Source organism: Eutrigla gurnardus (assembly GCF_963514095.1).
Source record: "Eutrigla gurnardus genome assembly, chromosome: 8".
NCBI classification, from domain to species: domain Eukaryota; kingdom Metazoa; phylum Chordata; class Actinopteri; order Perciformes; family Triglidae; genus Eutrigla; species Eutrigla gurnardus.
Genome location: NC_139922.1, coordinates 17991328 through 18003405, shown reverse-complemented (window position 1 = coordinate 18003405; position 12078 = coordinate 17991328). Strand labels below are relative to the sequence as shown.

The following is a 12078-nucleotide window of genomic DNA, read 5'->3' as shown; positions in this document are numbered from 1 at the left end:
CCAGTGCGCTGTATGGCTTTTTATTCCTATCTGACTGTACTGATGGTTCATATAGGGATGGAAGCCATGCACGGCGCTGGGAGCACACCACACTGGACCGTGGACTCATGCCCCATCACCCACCATCACAACAATATGTATAAGCACACTCTCAAGAGCCCACATGCTTACAGTAGGTAATAAATGCATGCACACATCCAGGAGACCGTGAAGCAAAAGCCTGTCACATGGAAATATGGAGGCACACGCACTGCAAATGTAGACACGCATTCATGTACGTGTGTGTGTGTATATATATAGTAGTAGGTCCGCATATGTTTTGTGCATCCGTTATGCATACACACACACTCAGGATTTAAACGCTCCCCTGGTCCCATCAGGCCCCGATACTGCAGCGAGTCAGTCTGAAGCTGTCTGACTGTATCAGCTGACAGACGGCTCTCTGAAGTGAAACACACACATCTGCTGCAGAATAAGAACAAGATCGATACAGATCACGGCGGAGCAGGATGAAACTGAAATTAACCACATTGATTTGGAGTGAAGAGGCAGAACTCAGAGCATTCATTCAGCCGTGGTCTTTTACCCACTTAATTCTTATTCAAGGTCCGAGTGAGAGAGTATCCCAGCATGCACTAGCTGGAAGGCATCGACTCCCAGGAAATGGCTGACACAGAGAAACAAATATAGCCACATTATTCTCACGTCTGGAGCTGGTGAATGAGAGTCTCAGGTCCTCCTGACATAGTTGTTAGGAAACCGACGTTAATGAGATGCAAATTAAATTGAAGCTCTTTTTGTTAATGAGGTGAGACTCAGACATCGAGATGCTCCAGTTCTATAATATGAAAAAATCTGGCAGACTGACTCTGTGGTAAAAACAAAGCATTCATATTTCAAGAGAAAATTACAAAAGAAAAATCACTGATTTAAAAGACTACATCTGTATTTACATCCTCATATTCCGCCACTTGTTGGATTAAACCTGTCATGGAAATGCAACTCTGACCATGACCTCAGTAAATTACTTTACTGGTGGTTTTACATTGTATGATGTAAAGTTTATACCTATATACCTAAAAAAAAAACTTTTTTCAAAATCTGGTATGACCCTTTGAGACCCGCTGTCTTTAATATAGATAGATAGATAGATACTTTATTGATCCCCAAGGAAATTCAAGCATCCAGTAGCAATAACATACATAGAACATACATTATACATTAAACATACATTAGAAACTATACAAAAGCTATATAAAATAGAAAGTGACTAGAAATAAAATGTTTTATTTTACACAACTATAAAATATATTACAACTATAAAGTGACCATTACAACTATAAAGTGACCTATATAAAGTAATATTGTGGATCTAGAGATTTTATTTAGTTATACAGGCTACGTTTCACTGCGACGCCATCGAAGCTCAAGATCACACTGTAATATCAGCTATGTATGAACAGCTATTTGACTCATATAGCACAACATCGCCCCTCAGTGTCCAAAATGTGGAAAGGCAAGTTGCAAAATATGTGGCGACGAAGAAGAATGAGCGGACGTGACGTCGGAGCCCCGCCTCCAAAACAAGTGTAGTTTCTTCTTCGTGTGTTATGGAAGCTGCTGAGTGAAATGTTGAATAACTGCTGTTCCCCGGCTCTTACACAACACCGCGCGGACAGCTGAGAGGACTTCCAGCTCAGTTAGGTGATTTCTTTTTATAATTGATGCGAGTTGGAGGAGTTAACGGCAACATGGCCAAGCGGAGAGAGCGCCAGGAGACGGAGGCCGACACAAAGAAAGCGAAGCTGAAGGCGAAGAGCGGCGGAGCGACGGCGAGAGGAAAGAAGAGAGACGCAGGTACGAACAGGACGCTCCCCTCATCACCGCCCCGCTTTATACGGACACATTTAACCGCTCAGCCTCCCTGCCGGCTGCAAAGCATGTGTGCGAAGTGTGCATCCGGGAAAAATGAATGGGAAAACCCACATTTAGCGTGCTAAGTACTAGTGTTGGTGTGGAATGACATCAGATCCAGATAGTGAAGTAAGGAGGGAAAGTTTCAGTTGTAACTCTGAGCTTATGCATACAATGAAGTTTTTATTGTGTGTGTATCCTCCTAAATACACACGAAGGTGCTAAGGTTATGAATTAGAGCTGATTGTCATTGTGTACTGGAGATATTACTACATGAACTGTTGTTGCGACGCTGATATAATAAACTGATATACTGTTTTAGTATCATATTGTGTGATATTGGAAATATATATTAAACAACAACACATGAATAATACAAGAGGAAGAAAATACAGAGGAATGCAATCAATAAATAATAATACAATTATGTTGTCACAACAGATGAGAAAAATAAATCCTTCACACATGCAAACAAAAACTTCAAAAAGTAATTTTTGGGGGGGTTTCAACACGTTTTTGTTTGGACAAGAATATGTGTAATGAAAACATGACATACATATATCCTCACAATATGATTCCACTGAAAGCCCCCAGAACGTGATGGTTCACTGAGTTTGTAGAGAATTCACCAACTTCATTATGGCCTCAGGTTGTGGTGTTTATCTTTGTAAGTGCTGAATTATCTTCAAGAGCGTCTTCAGTGGCTCATTTCCAGTCCTTGTGGTTTCTTACATGTGGCTGTATTGTTGTCGTTGCCACCAAAAAGACTCTTTTGAGCAGCTAGACTGCAGGTATGCGTCATGGATGGAGGGAATCTGTTGGCCCAGATACACATCTGTTCTCCACTTCATCAAAACAAGAAACAGGTTTTTTTTGTGGGACTGGAGGACCATTTCTATCGTATTATAAGAAATTGTTTTATTGAAATTGTGCTCCCAAAAAAACAACAAAGCCATGACACAGCAGACGAATATAATATTTATGAGCAGATGAAATAAATAACAATGTAGAATATTTCTGTTCTGAGTATGTGTATTTGTAAAGCATACACCATACATACCTGTTGCATGCATATGCATGAATTCTTGTTTTAATAGGCCTTGAAACTTGCATCATTATCAGTAACAGCATGTTACATGTGTCTCTCAGCAGGTCTGCCTCTCTCAGTTTGATGTTTTGCCAATTAATTCAAATATCGCAGCATCGGTCTCTCTGCTCTTGTTTAAAAGCAGCATCACTGAGTCCAGGCTGTACTATAAACAAATGGGAGTGTGGTTGTGATGATTGGTAGCTTGTGTTTTATTCCTTTTTGTGCCTTTCATGTGTTATGACAAGTAATTCATACACTGTGACTAAAATTCCCCTGAGCGTTTCTGCTTCCTGCATTGAGGGGGACCCCAACCAACTCCATACTGTTGATTTCTTTTACTTATATTAGATTTTAATCTAGTAAATAATTACATTTCCCTGTGGCCTCTGACTAGAAACTGAGCTTCAGGTCCATTTTCTATGGGCAAGCTAAACAAATTTCCTTTCAAAAAGTACCCGTTGGCTCAGACTATAAAATGCAGTGCACCGGCTGATTGCCGCCCAGATAGTCTTTGATGGTGATCTTATTTGTGATCATGCATTTGTTTTGCTTTCATGTGGCAGGGATTCATTGAAGCTAAATACAGCAGCTTTACATCACACCGATTTCAACTATATAAGGAGATAAAAAGTGAGAAAACTATATATAAACTACTGACTACTCACACCCCGTAGATTAAATCTATTTATTTCTGCTGGTCCATCTAGGTAATGGCATCACAGAGGAGGAAAAGCTTGTGAGGAAGGTCAAATCCAAAGCACGTTCCTCCACAAAACAAGTGGCAGGGAGCCCCTCTTCCACCGCATCCACAACTTCAACTGCTGTCAAAACCAGTAAATACTTCCGGTCGCCAGTTAAGGAGGAGGAGCCTGACAGTGAAGATGACTTTGACATGGAGACTTCAGCATCATCTGCAGCCAAGGTGGACGTCAAGGAAACAGAGACAGAAGAACGGGAGGAGGAGGACAGTGAGGAAGACGAGGGTGATTGGGAGGAAGTGGAAGGTAAGTGAGGAATCGGCAAAAAAAAAAAAGTTATTTGTGTTTCATATTACATTTAAAACAGTTTTTAAATTTCAGAGAAGGTGAGAAAGTTGGAAAATATTATTTTCACAAGGATTAGTGTGTCATGCGTGTGTCTGTGTTGATCAGAGCTTTCTGGGCCGCTGGGTCCGGTTGAACCACCTGAACCCGTCCTGCCCTCTCAGCCGGTTGAGATAGAGATCGAAACTCCAGAAGTCAGAAAAAGGTAAGGACATTTGTGTAGTGTAAAAACAGTAAAATACAGTTTCGTTTTTATATTATCATCTGTTTTTATTATTCTGACCTATTTATTTTTAGTTCACTAAAAGCCACTTTTTAGCGTTGCGAACCATCTTTTGCCTTAAAAAGGAAACATTCTACAGACACTCTTCAGCAAAGCAATTATTTTAAAAGCCTTTATTTATTCAGGCTTAGATAAGATAGCTTATCTTCATGTTCTGAGTGCCTGACGGATATTTTCTTTTCATTTCTTGTATTTCGAGAGCATCTTAAGGCTCCGTGGACGTACTCCATGTGAAACCCAATCTTTCTGTATTTATCGTGAATCTGGAATTGGTCTCTTTGTTTCCTTTTTTAAGTATTATTTTTTGGCCTTTTGCCTTTATTTATGGAGGCTTAGCCTCGGGACATGAGGCGCCAGCTCTACCGAGTTTAGCTATCCGGCGCCTAGAATCGGTCTATTTCAAACACTGCACCTTCATGGGATATTTTAGTTGGATTACAATCAGTCCGAGTATGCAACAGCCAATAGATGCACGTTTCTTATATTTATTTTAGAAGTGTGTGTGAGTATACACTTTGGAGAAATGTCTGTCTGTTTTACTCTAACAATCATCATTTGTCATTGGCCAGAAAAAAGAGGCAGGCTGAGTATGAGATGTATCTCAGGCGGATGATGAACCGATACAAGAAGGACGTGCTGATAGACACGCACAAGGTGAAAACTTCTACCGGCTTCTCATCGCCGTCTCCTATAATACTGACCTGAAGTCACCACAGTGGGATTTTTTGCTCATTGCAAACCTCTGATTGGTCTCTCAGGTTCACCTAATGTGCCTGATAGCCAGTGGGATGTTCCGCAGCCATCTGTGCAGCGAACCGGACCTGCTGGCCATCACTCTGTCGCTGCTGCCCACCCACTTCGGCATGGTCGCCAAGGAACGCATCGACCAAAACTACCTCTCTGGACTGCTCAAATGGTGTGTGCTCCTTAACATGACACGCGTGTTGTTTGAAGCTACTTTCTGTGTCAGAATGTGTAAACCAGTGTCCAGAGTCCAGAGTCATCAATGTCACCTTATCAGGTCCTCAACACTGTATCTTATGTTTCCATGTTCTTCTCTCTCTTCCCTCTCAGGTTTAGAGCTACGTTCACCCTCAACCCCAGTCTTCCCTATGAGGAGCGACCGGACCCCCGGGCTCTGCTGGAGAGGCGGCTGGCCAGCCTGTCTGCCAGAAACCACCAGGAGATGACTCATGTTGGTGTTTTGGCACAAGAATAATCCAATTAATGAAGTGAAATTCCGGCTTTGAGTAGACACTCAAAGGTAGAACAAACTGGATGAATAATTAAGCTCCTGAGTGTTTGTGTTTCTGCAGCTGTTCCTTTTGGTCCTGAGGTCTCTGCAGCTCTTCTGCCGATTGGTCTTTTCTTTGCAGCCGATTCCTCTCAAACCCCCGTCAGCCAAGGTACGTCAACACTTATGTCAGTGCAGCAGCCACGCTTAGCCAATGACTGCTTTAAACTGATGTTGTTTAACACAGATATGGTATGTTGTTACGTAATAGGTGTAAAAGTCAGATTGGTCAAGTTTGCATTAAGACCACTACTGTCTCGTCGTGCTGACTAAAACTGTAGTTTCCTAGTATTTTTCCTCTAAATATGTATATCAGTCTGTAATGAAGAGAATTATTATTATTATTATGTTTGTTCTTCTTCTGTTCTTTTAAACATAATCTAAATATCTTTCTCCTTTCTCCAGGGGAAAGCGGGTAGAACCGGTGCCCCAGGAAAGAGCAACACAAGCCAGCAAACCTCCAAAACCACCTCCCCTGAGCAGAAGGTTTCTCCCGGCACCAAGAGACCAGCTGGAAGGGGGAAGATCAAGGAAGAGCGAGGAGGAAAGAAAGCAAAGCTGAAAGAAATAAAGGAGGATGCCGAGGAAAAGGACAAGACTATAACATCAGGAGGGCAGAGGCCAAAGAACTCAAAACGTCGCAGCATTGCCTCAAAAGTCAGCTACAAGGAAGAAAGTGACAGTGAACGGGAAAAGGAGGAGGAGCTTAGTGACGAGGAGCAATTTCAGGCAACCAGTGAGGAAGACAGCGAGGATTCGGAGGGAGGGGCTAAATCTGCAACGGGGAAGAAGGGGAAAGGAAAGAGCAAAGCCAAAGTGACAAACGAGTGTGAGGAAGAAAAAGAAGAGGAAGGAACGATGAGCAACAGAACAAAAAGGAGTGCGAGGAAGAAGGAGGGGCCTAGAGCGGACGAGTGGTTGGAGGTGTATCTGGAGAAAACGTCCTCCTGGGTTTGCTTACACGTGGAGTGCGGCGTCGGGATGCCTCACCTGTGCTCCCAGAATGCAACGGCGCCGGTGACGTATGTGGTGTCAGTGGATGGGGACGGGTTTGTGAAGGACCTGGGGAGGAAGTACGACCCCACGTGGTTGACCACGTCCAGGAAGAGGCGGGTGGATGAAGAATGGTGGGAAGAAACGCTTGAGCCGTTCCTTGGACCCGAATATGAGAGGGACAAAAAGGAGGAGAAGGAGGTGAGACATGTAGACATCCAGACAGAAACCAGTTTAACACGCCTTTATAGTTATTTATAACACCCATCTTCTCTCTGTGTTTCACTCATGTTGGCTCCAGCTCCAGAACAGGCTGCTGAATAAACCCCTGCCCATCTCAGTAACCGAGTATAAGAACCATCCGCTGTACGCCTTAAAGAGACACCTGCTGAAATATGAAGCTATCTACCCTTCTACCGCCACTGTACTGGGATACTGCAGGGGCGAGCCGGTCTACTCCAGGTCAGTCAGCAATGCAATGCAGTGCAGCCTTATTTGGTTTGAATTTTTGGTACAATTTTCACGTCTTCTTGTTCACTAGGTGTTTGCACACAAGTTTTTTCTCAGCAAACTGGACATGTGATGTGAATCGCAGGATGTGTATACGCTGACCGTTTTTCACAATAGGCATTCACGTGCTGATCTTAAATATCACCATTGGCATTGCAAACTAAGGCATCATGAAAGATTTCCCAGTTTACCACTGGTATTTGGTCATCAAGTACATTTTTATTTTATTTTTACTTCAGGAGTTGAGAGAAGCACCTGAATGCAGCATGAGTTTTGGTGTCTGGGAGGTTGGGGGAGGACATATCTTCATTGGCTGGGTGTGCTGGAAGATCAGCTGAATTTTGACAAAGCTAATGATGCCCCGTGTGTCTGAATGAATAGTGGGTATGAGCATCAGTGTCCACCTGGTGGTGCTCTTGGATTAGATAAACTGTCATGTGCGAGGCTGTGGCGTTGAAAATAAATAGATTTAATGGCACATGTTAATAGTGATCAGATAGATCTGCTAGCATTAAGTTACATCTGCTGTTCACTGTAGATGTTTGTTGGTTGTTCATACTTACTTGCAGACATTGTGTGTTCTTTATTCTTATCACGTTTGAATCGTCTTTCTCTTTAGGGATTGTGTGCACACCCTCCACTCCAGAGACACTTGGCTGAAAGAGGCACGGACTGCCAGAATAGGAGAGGAGCCATATAAGGTGAAAGAGAATATCTTTCTCAAATCTGTTCTAATTTGTTTATCTCATATTTTTTTCCTCTTCCATCCGTCACTTCTCCTCTTTCCGTTAGTTTCTATGTGTGTTTGTTCCTCTTGTTATTTCTGTTCCTCTATAACTTAATTCCACTCTTGCCAAATCGGTCCACCAATTTATATTGACATGACTGGTTGCAAATGTTACAAAATAAGAGGAACGACTCCAGGAAGTGTAAACCCTCAAAATGAAAACATGGTCACAGTTTATTAATTTAAATGTAACATCCTACTGATGTGCATTCAGCCGCCATTCTTCCATATTACTTTTATACTGAAGTGGATGAGTTCTGGTTGATTTGAGCTGTGAAAATGACACACAATCATCTATGGGATTTGCATCCAAACAATAAAGAGAGGTTGTAGAAATGTGGTTTCAAGAGGAAATATACTGGTTTCCCTGCAGTGTAGATCAAAGTCGCTGCTGTTTTAGACTACTAAGATACACTGTAAAGCAGGTCACAGTTAATATATGTCTCAGAAATGAAAACTTAAATGGAGGAGGATTCAAATGACTGTGTTTAGTTGCTGAATGACTGAACTGAGTAGATAATGACATGTCATGTATCATCGCGGCACCGTCTTTCAGATGGTTAAGGGCTTCTCTAATCGTTCCCGCAAAGCCCGGATGGCGTCTGAGCAGAAGGAAGAGAATGACTTGGCTCTGTTTGGAGAATGGCAGACTGAAGAGTACCAGCCACCTATTGCCGTGGATGGGAAGGTAACCGCCTTTGTGGACTGGAATGATACATGGAAGGAAACGGGGTCACTGTTGCAGCAGATAAATTGGAACATGGATTTAATAAACAAGCAGTACATTCAGAAGAAGTCAAATGTGTGTGTCTGTGACTGTTCCCTTCAGGTTCCCCGTAACGACTATGGTAACGTCTACCTGTTCAAACCCTGCATGTTACCGGTGGGCTGTGTTCACCTCAGGCTGCCCAACCTGAACCGCGTGGCCAGGAAGCTGTACATGGACGCCGCACCTGCGGTCACCGGCTTCGACTTCCATGGAGGATACTCGCACGCTGTGTAAGACAACACAGAACCACCTCCTGCTTGGAGTTAACACAAGAATGATCAGTACAGGAGCACATCAGTGATTTTAGCTGAATTGTATTTGTATTCTTGTTTTTTCTTGACATTGCTTTTATCTAATATAGGATTTTTTTTGTTACCTCTGTAAAAACACAAAATATATTTTCTTACATATGTATTGATACTTTTCTTAGAAAAATGTAATATCAGCCTGCACTGCTTTTTTCTATATACTCTCCATACTTGGATCAGTTCCTTTCTAAGTTTAGCTGTGTTGTTCTCAATGAGCAAGTTTTCACGTCCTATATTTGATGAGGACGTATTGTAAAAACTGCTGCTGTTAGTTTTGCTGCATGCTCAGGAACGTTTCCACCTTTTCATGCATTCTCTCAGGTAAAACTAGTCCTTTGTGTGTGTGTTTCAGGACTGATGGTTACGTTGTGTGCGAGGAGCATGAGGAGATTCTCAGAGCAGCCTGGTTGGAAGATCAACATATTCAGAAACAGAAGGAGCACGAGGTTTGTGGGTAGAAGGCTGACTGACTGACTGACTGACTGACTGACGTTCTATGACCATGCAGTTATGCTTACTTAGCTTATTTTCAAGTTAAAGCATAACAAGTATTTAAAAACCACCACATCACCTTTGCTTCTCCTTTACTCTCCAGAAAAAAGAAAAGAGGGTGATCTCCAACTGGACTCTGCTGGTGAAGGGGCTCCTGATCAGAGAAAAACTTCAACAGCGCTACGGCAATAAAAAACAGGGACTGGAGAGCCTTGAGGAGACTGGTGGGCTTTCGTCAGATGAGGAGGTGGTCGCGGGTGGAAGTCCTTCAGCGAAGACGGCGTCTGAGACTCTGGCCATGTCTTGGCCACAGAATAGACAAGCAGACGAGGAGGCAGGGAGCATCAGCGGACTGAAGAAAAGGACAACGACAAAGCGAGAAAAGAGAGGACAAGAGAAGCATATGTTCCCCTTTGAGAAAGCGTGATGTCGGAGACCCAAAACTACACGATATGCAACTGCTCATGTTATTTTGTTTGGAAGATGTTCTCATACCTTGAAAGCAGGATGGAGTGTGCCTCAGGTGGGACAACTTTAGGAATCAACTTGAACAAGTTTAGTTATCCCTGGAACTTCCGCTGTAACATTATAAGCAGCAGAGGACAGAAGAGGAGGAGGAAGAAGTGGATTGTTTTGCAGTGAACTGATCTGCCGATCGATCCATTTCTGCCGGTGGTGATTATTCATGCATTAAACCTGCACACTACCATTAGCTCATGTACTCTGCTGTTAGCTTTTTCTCTGAAAGCTTAGTAGAAATACAGTACTTACCTAGATGCCAAGGAGAAGAAAACACAAGGTGAATATAAAATCTGTCAAGTTAACACGTGTGCTCTCGGTCAGAAAAGTGTCATCAGAGTGCTTTGGAGGGAGCAATCTCAACATTTATGTGAGAACAGGTGTCCTTAACATTTCTGATGTTAAACATGGGATAAAGATGCTCTGTGTTTGATTTACCTCGCCTGCTGTCATACACTCAGACCTCTTGCAAGTATTTGGTGGGGGTGTGTTCCAAAACTTCAGATCAGTGCTGGTTTGAGCCCAGTTGGCATGGTTTCCCTTTCAGTTCAGCCCACAAGACATCATAAACGGCTCATGCCAACTTGAATTGATGGCTTATGTGGCGAGTAAATACAATACCCCGTGTACCAACAACACTACAAACAACACAGGCTAATAAACGTGTTTTATTGGCTTGTAGTTGCTCTGCTACCTGCTACTGTTTCCTTTCATCTCATTCCATACAAGCATGTTTCCCTTGATTTGCCACCATGTGACAAGCAACTGGACCACATCCATTGTTGGCTGGACTGTACACTGTGTGACCTGACAACGGAAATAGAAACTTGTTCTGTTGTTCTTTTCTGTCAGCTGGTTGTCACATTTTTTAGGAACTAGCACAAACGGCCATGTTTTGTTGTTATCTAAGAGAGATGGAAGGAAGCACATTTGGAGCATCTAACCCATCACTTGAGGTTTAAGCAGGAAATGTGCAGTTATGAAGTTGTTAAATGATTTCTCTGTCTTGAGTTCTCAAAAATACTGTACTTCCCCCTTTTCTCTCTTTCCTTGTTAGGCTGCTACAATCACGGAGGTTCACTTGTTCCTGCTGTCTTCTGTATCAGCTCTCACATTCAGCCTCTTACTCATCTCTTTCACAGTTTTGTCACTGTTTCACACCTTGTGTCTCTGTACGTGTTTGTACACAGCAGATGATGGCAGTATTTAAAATGGTAAATCGCTGTAGTGGAAAGAACGTTTTCTAAGAATTGTTGAAATACCAGTAAAAAGCTAAAACAATATTAAATAGATTTCCTAATCTCTGTTTGCTTTTGTTACATTTACTGGACATGTATTTAAAACACATTTTTAAATGATCATGTGTAGCATAAAAAATATGACCAATTCTGTGATGAAACGTATGACCATGACCCTAATATGACAAAAAGTAAACATTTTAATAATTGTAAATTATTTGTGACTGACCTGTCCAGGGTGGATGGATCGGTTATTGGATTTGTGACTTGTCAAGGAATTTGCTCAGTACCTTGTAGTGAGGGTTCACCCAAAGTACAGTGTAAACTAAAGAATATTTTGTAAAAGTAAAACCTGTGTATTTTTTCACCAGTAACAGCTGAACTGTGAAAGATATTATGTGTGCATAAAAAACAAATGTTATCTGAGATTCTGATATGTATTCCTCCTCAGCAATTCAAAACCAATTACCAATGCTTTAACCCCAGGGGGCCCGGCCCACTGTTTCAAGCAGGCGAGGGTAATGCATTGTTTATAGAACCACTGGCCTTTTACCTTCATAGCTAATAAACTTTGAGTGCAATATTTCCATCCAGTTGAGAGCTGCAGCATCAGCACTCTCAGGCCAAGCTGTGCCACAGACGGAGAGCAAAGTTACACCAAGAGCAGTTTATACCTGCACTTTTTTAAAAAAGTATAAAATAATGTCTAATCTTTATATATATAGTAAATATACAGGTAAATGTTGAGTTGTCATAGCAGGTTTATGTGAGGTATTAATGTAATGGCGTACATTAAAATAAATACACCATCATTTAGGTGCATAATTTCATGAAGATA

The 12078-nt window shown here is 42.1% G+C and overlaps 1 protein-coding gene across 3 annotated transcripts; it reads left to right on the top strand.

Annotated features, from left to right (window-relative positions):
* Nucleotides 1-1493: 1493 nt before the first annotated feature.
* xpc (xeroderma pigmentosum, complementation group C) lies at nt 1494-11751 on the top strand. Of its 3 annotated transcripts, none has more exons than XM_084014818.1 (14): nt 1494-1857; nt 3712-4008; nt 4156-4252; nt 4900-4984; nt 5089-5246; nt 5405-5525; nt 5647-5756; nt 6044-6818; nt 6919-7079; nt 7747-7828; nt 8471-8602; nt 8744-8913; nt 9344-9445; nt 9594-9816. In XM_084014818.1, the coding sequence occupies exons 1-14, from the start codon at nt 1725-1727 to the stop codon at nt 9673-9675; spliced, it is 2505 nt and encodes an 834-aa protein (XP_083870944.1). In that variant the 5' UTR covers nt 1494-1724; the 3' UTR covers nt 9676-9816. The 3 variants fall into 3 exon arrangements, with proteins under 3 accessions (XP_083870944.1, XP_083870943.1, XP_083870942.1); XM_084014817.1 differs by having other exon boundaries at nt 1500-1857; nt 5647-5736; nt 6030-6818; nt 9344-9437; nt 9587-11751; XM_084014816.1 differs by having other exon boundaries at nt 1500-1857; nt 9344-9437; nt 9587-11751.
* Nucleotides 11752-12078: the final 327 nt, after the last annotated feature.

Coding starts and splice junctions, on each gene's coding strand:
- xpc (XM_084014816.1), top strand. CDS start 1,725: ATGCGAGTTGGAGGAGTTAACGGCAACATGGCCAAGCGGAGAGAGCGC. Junction 5,757..6,043: donor GTACGTCAACACTTATGTCA/GTGCAGCAGCCA, acceptor GAAAGCGGGTAG/AACCGGTGCCCCAGGAAAGA. Junction 8,914..9,343: donor GGAGGATACTCGCACGCTGT/GTAAGACAACAC, acceptor TGTGTGTTTCAG/GACTGATGGTTACGTTGTGT.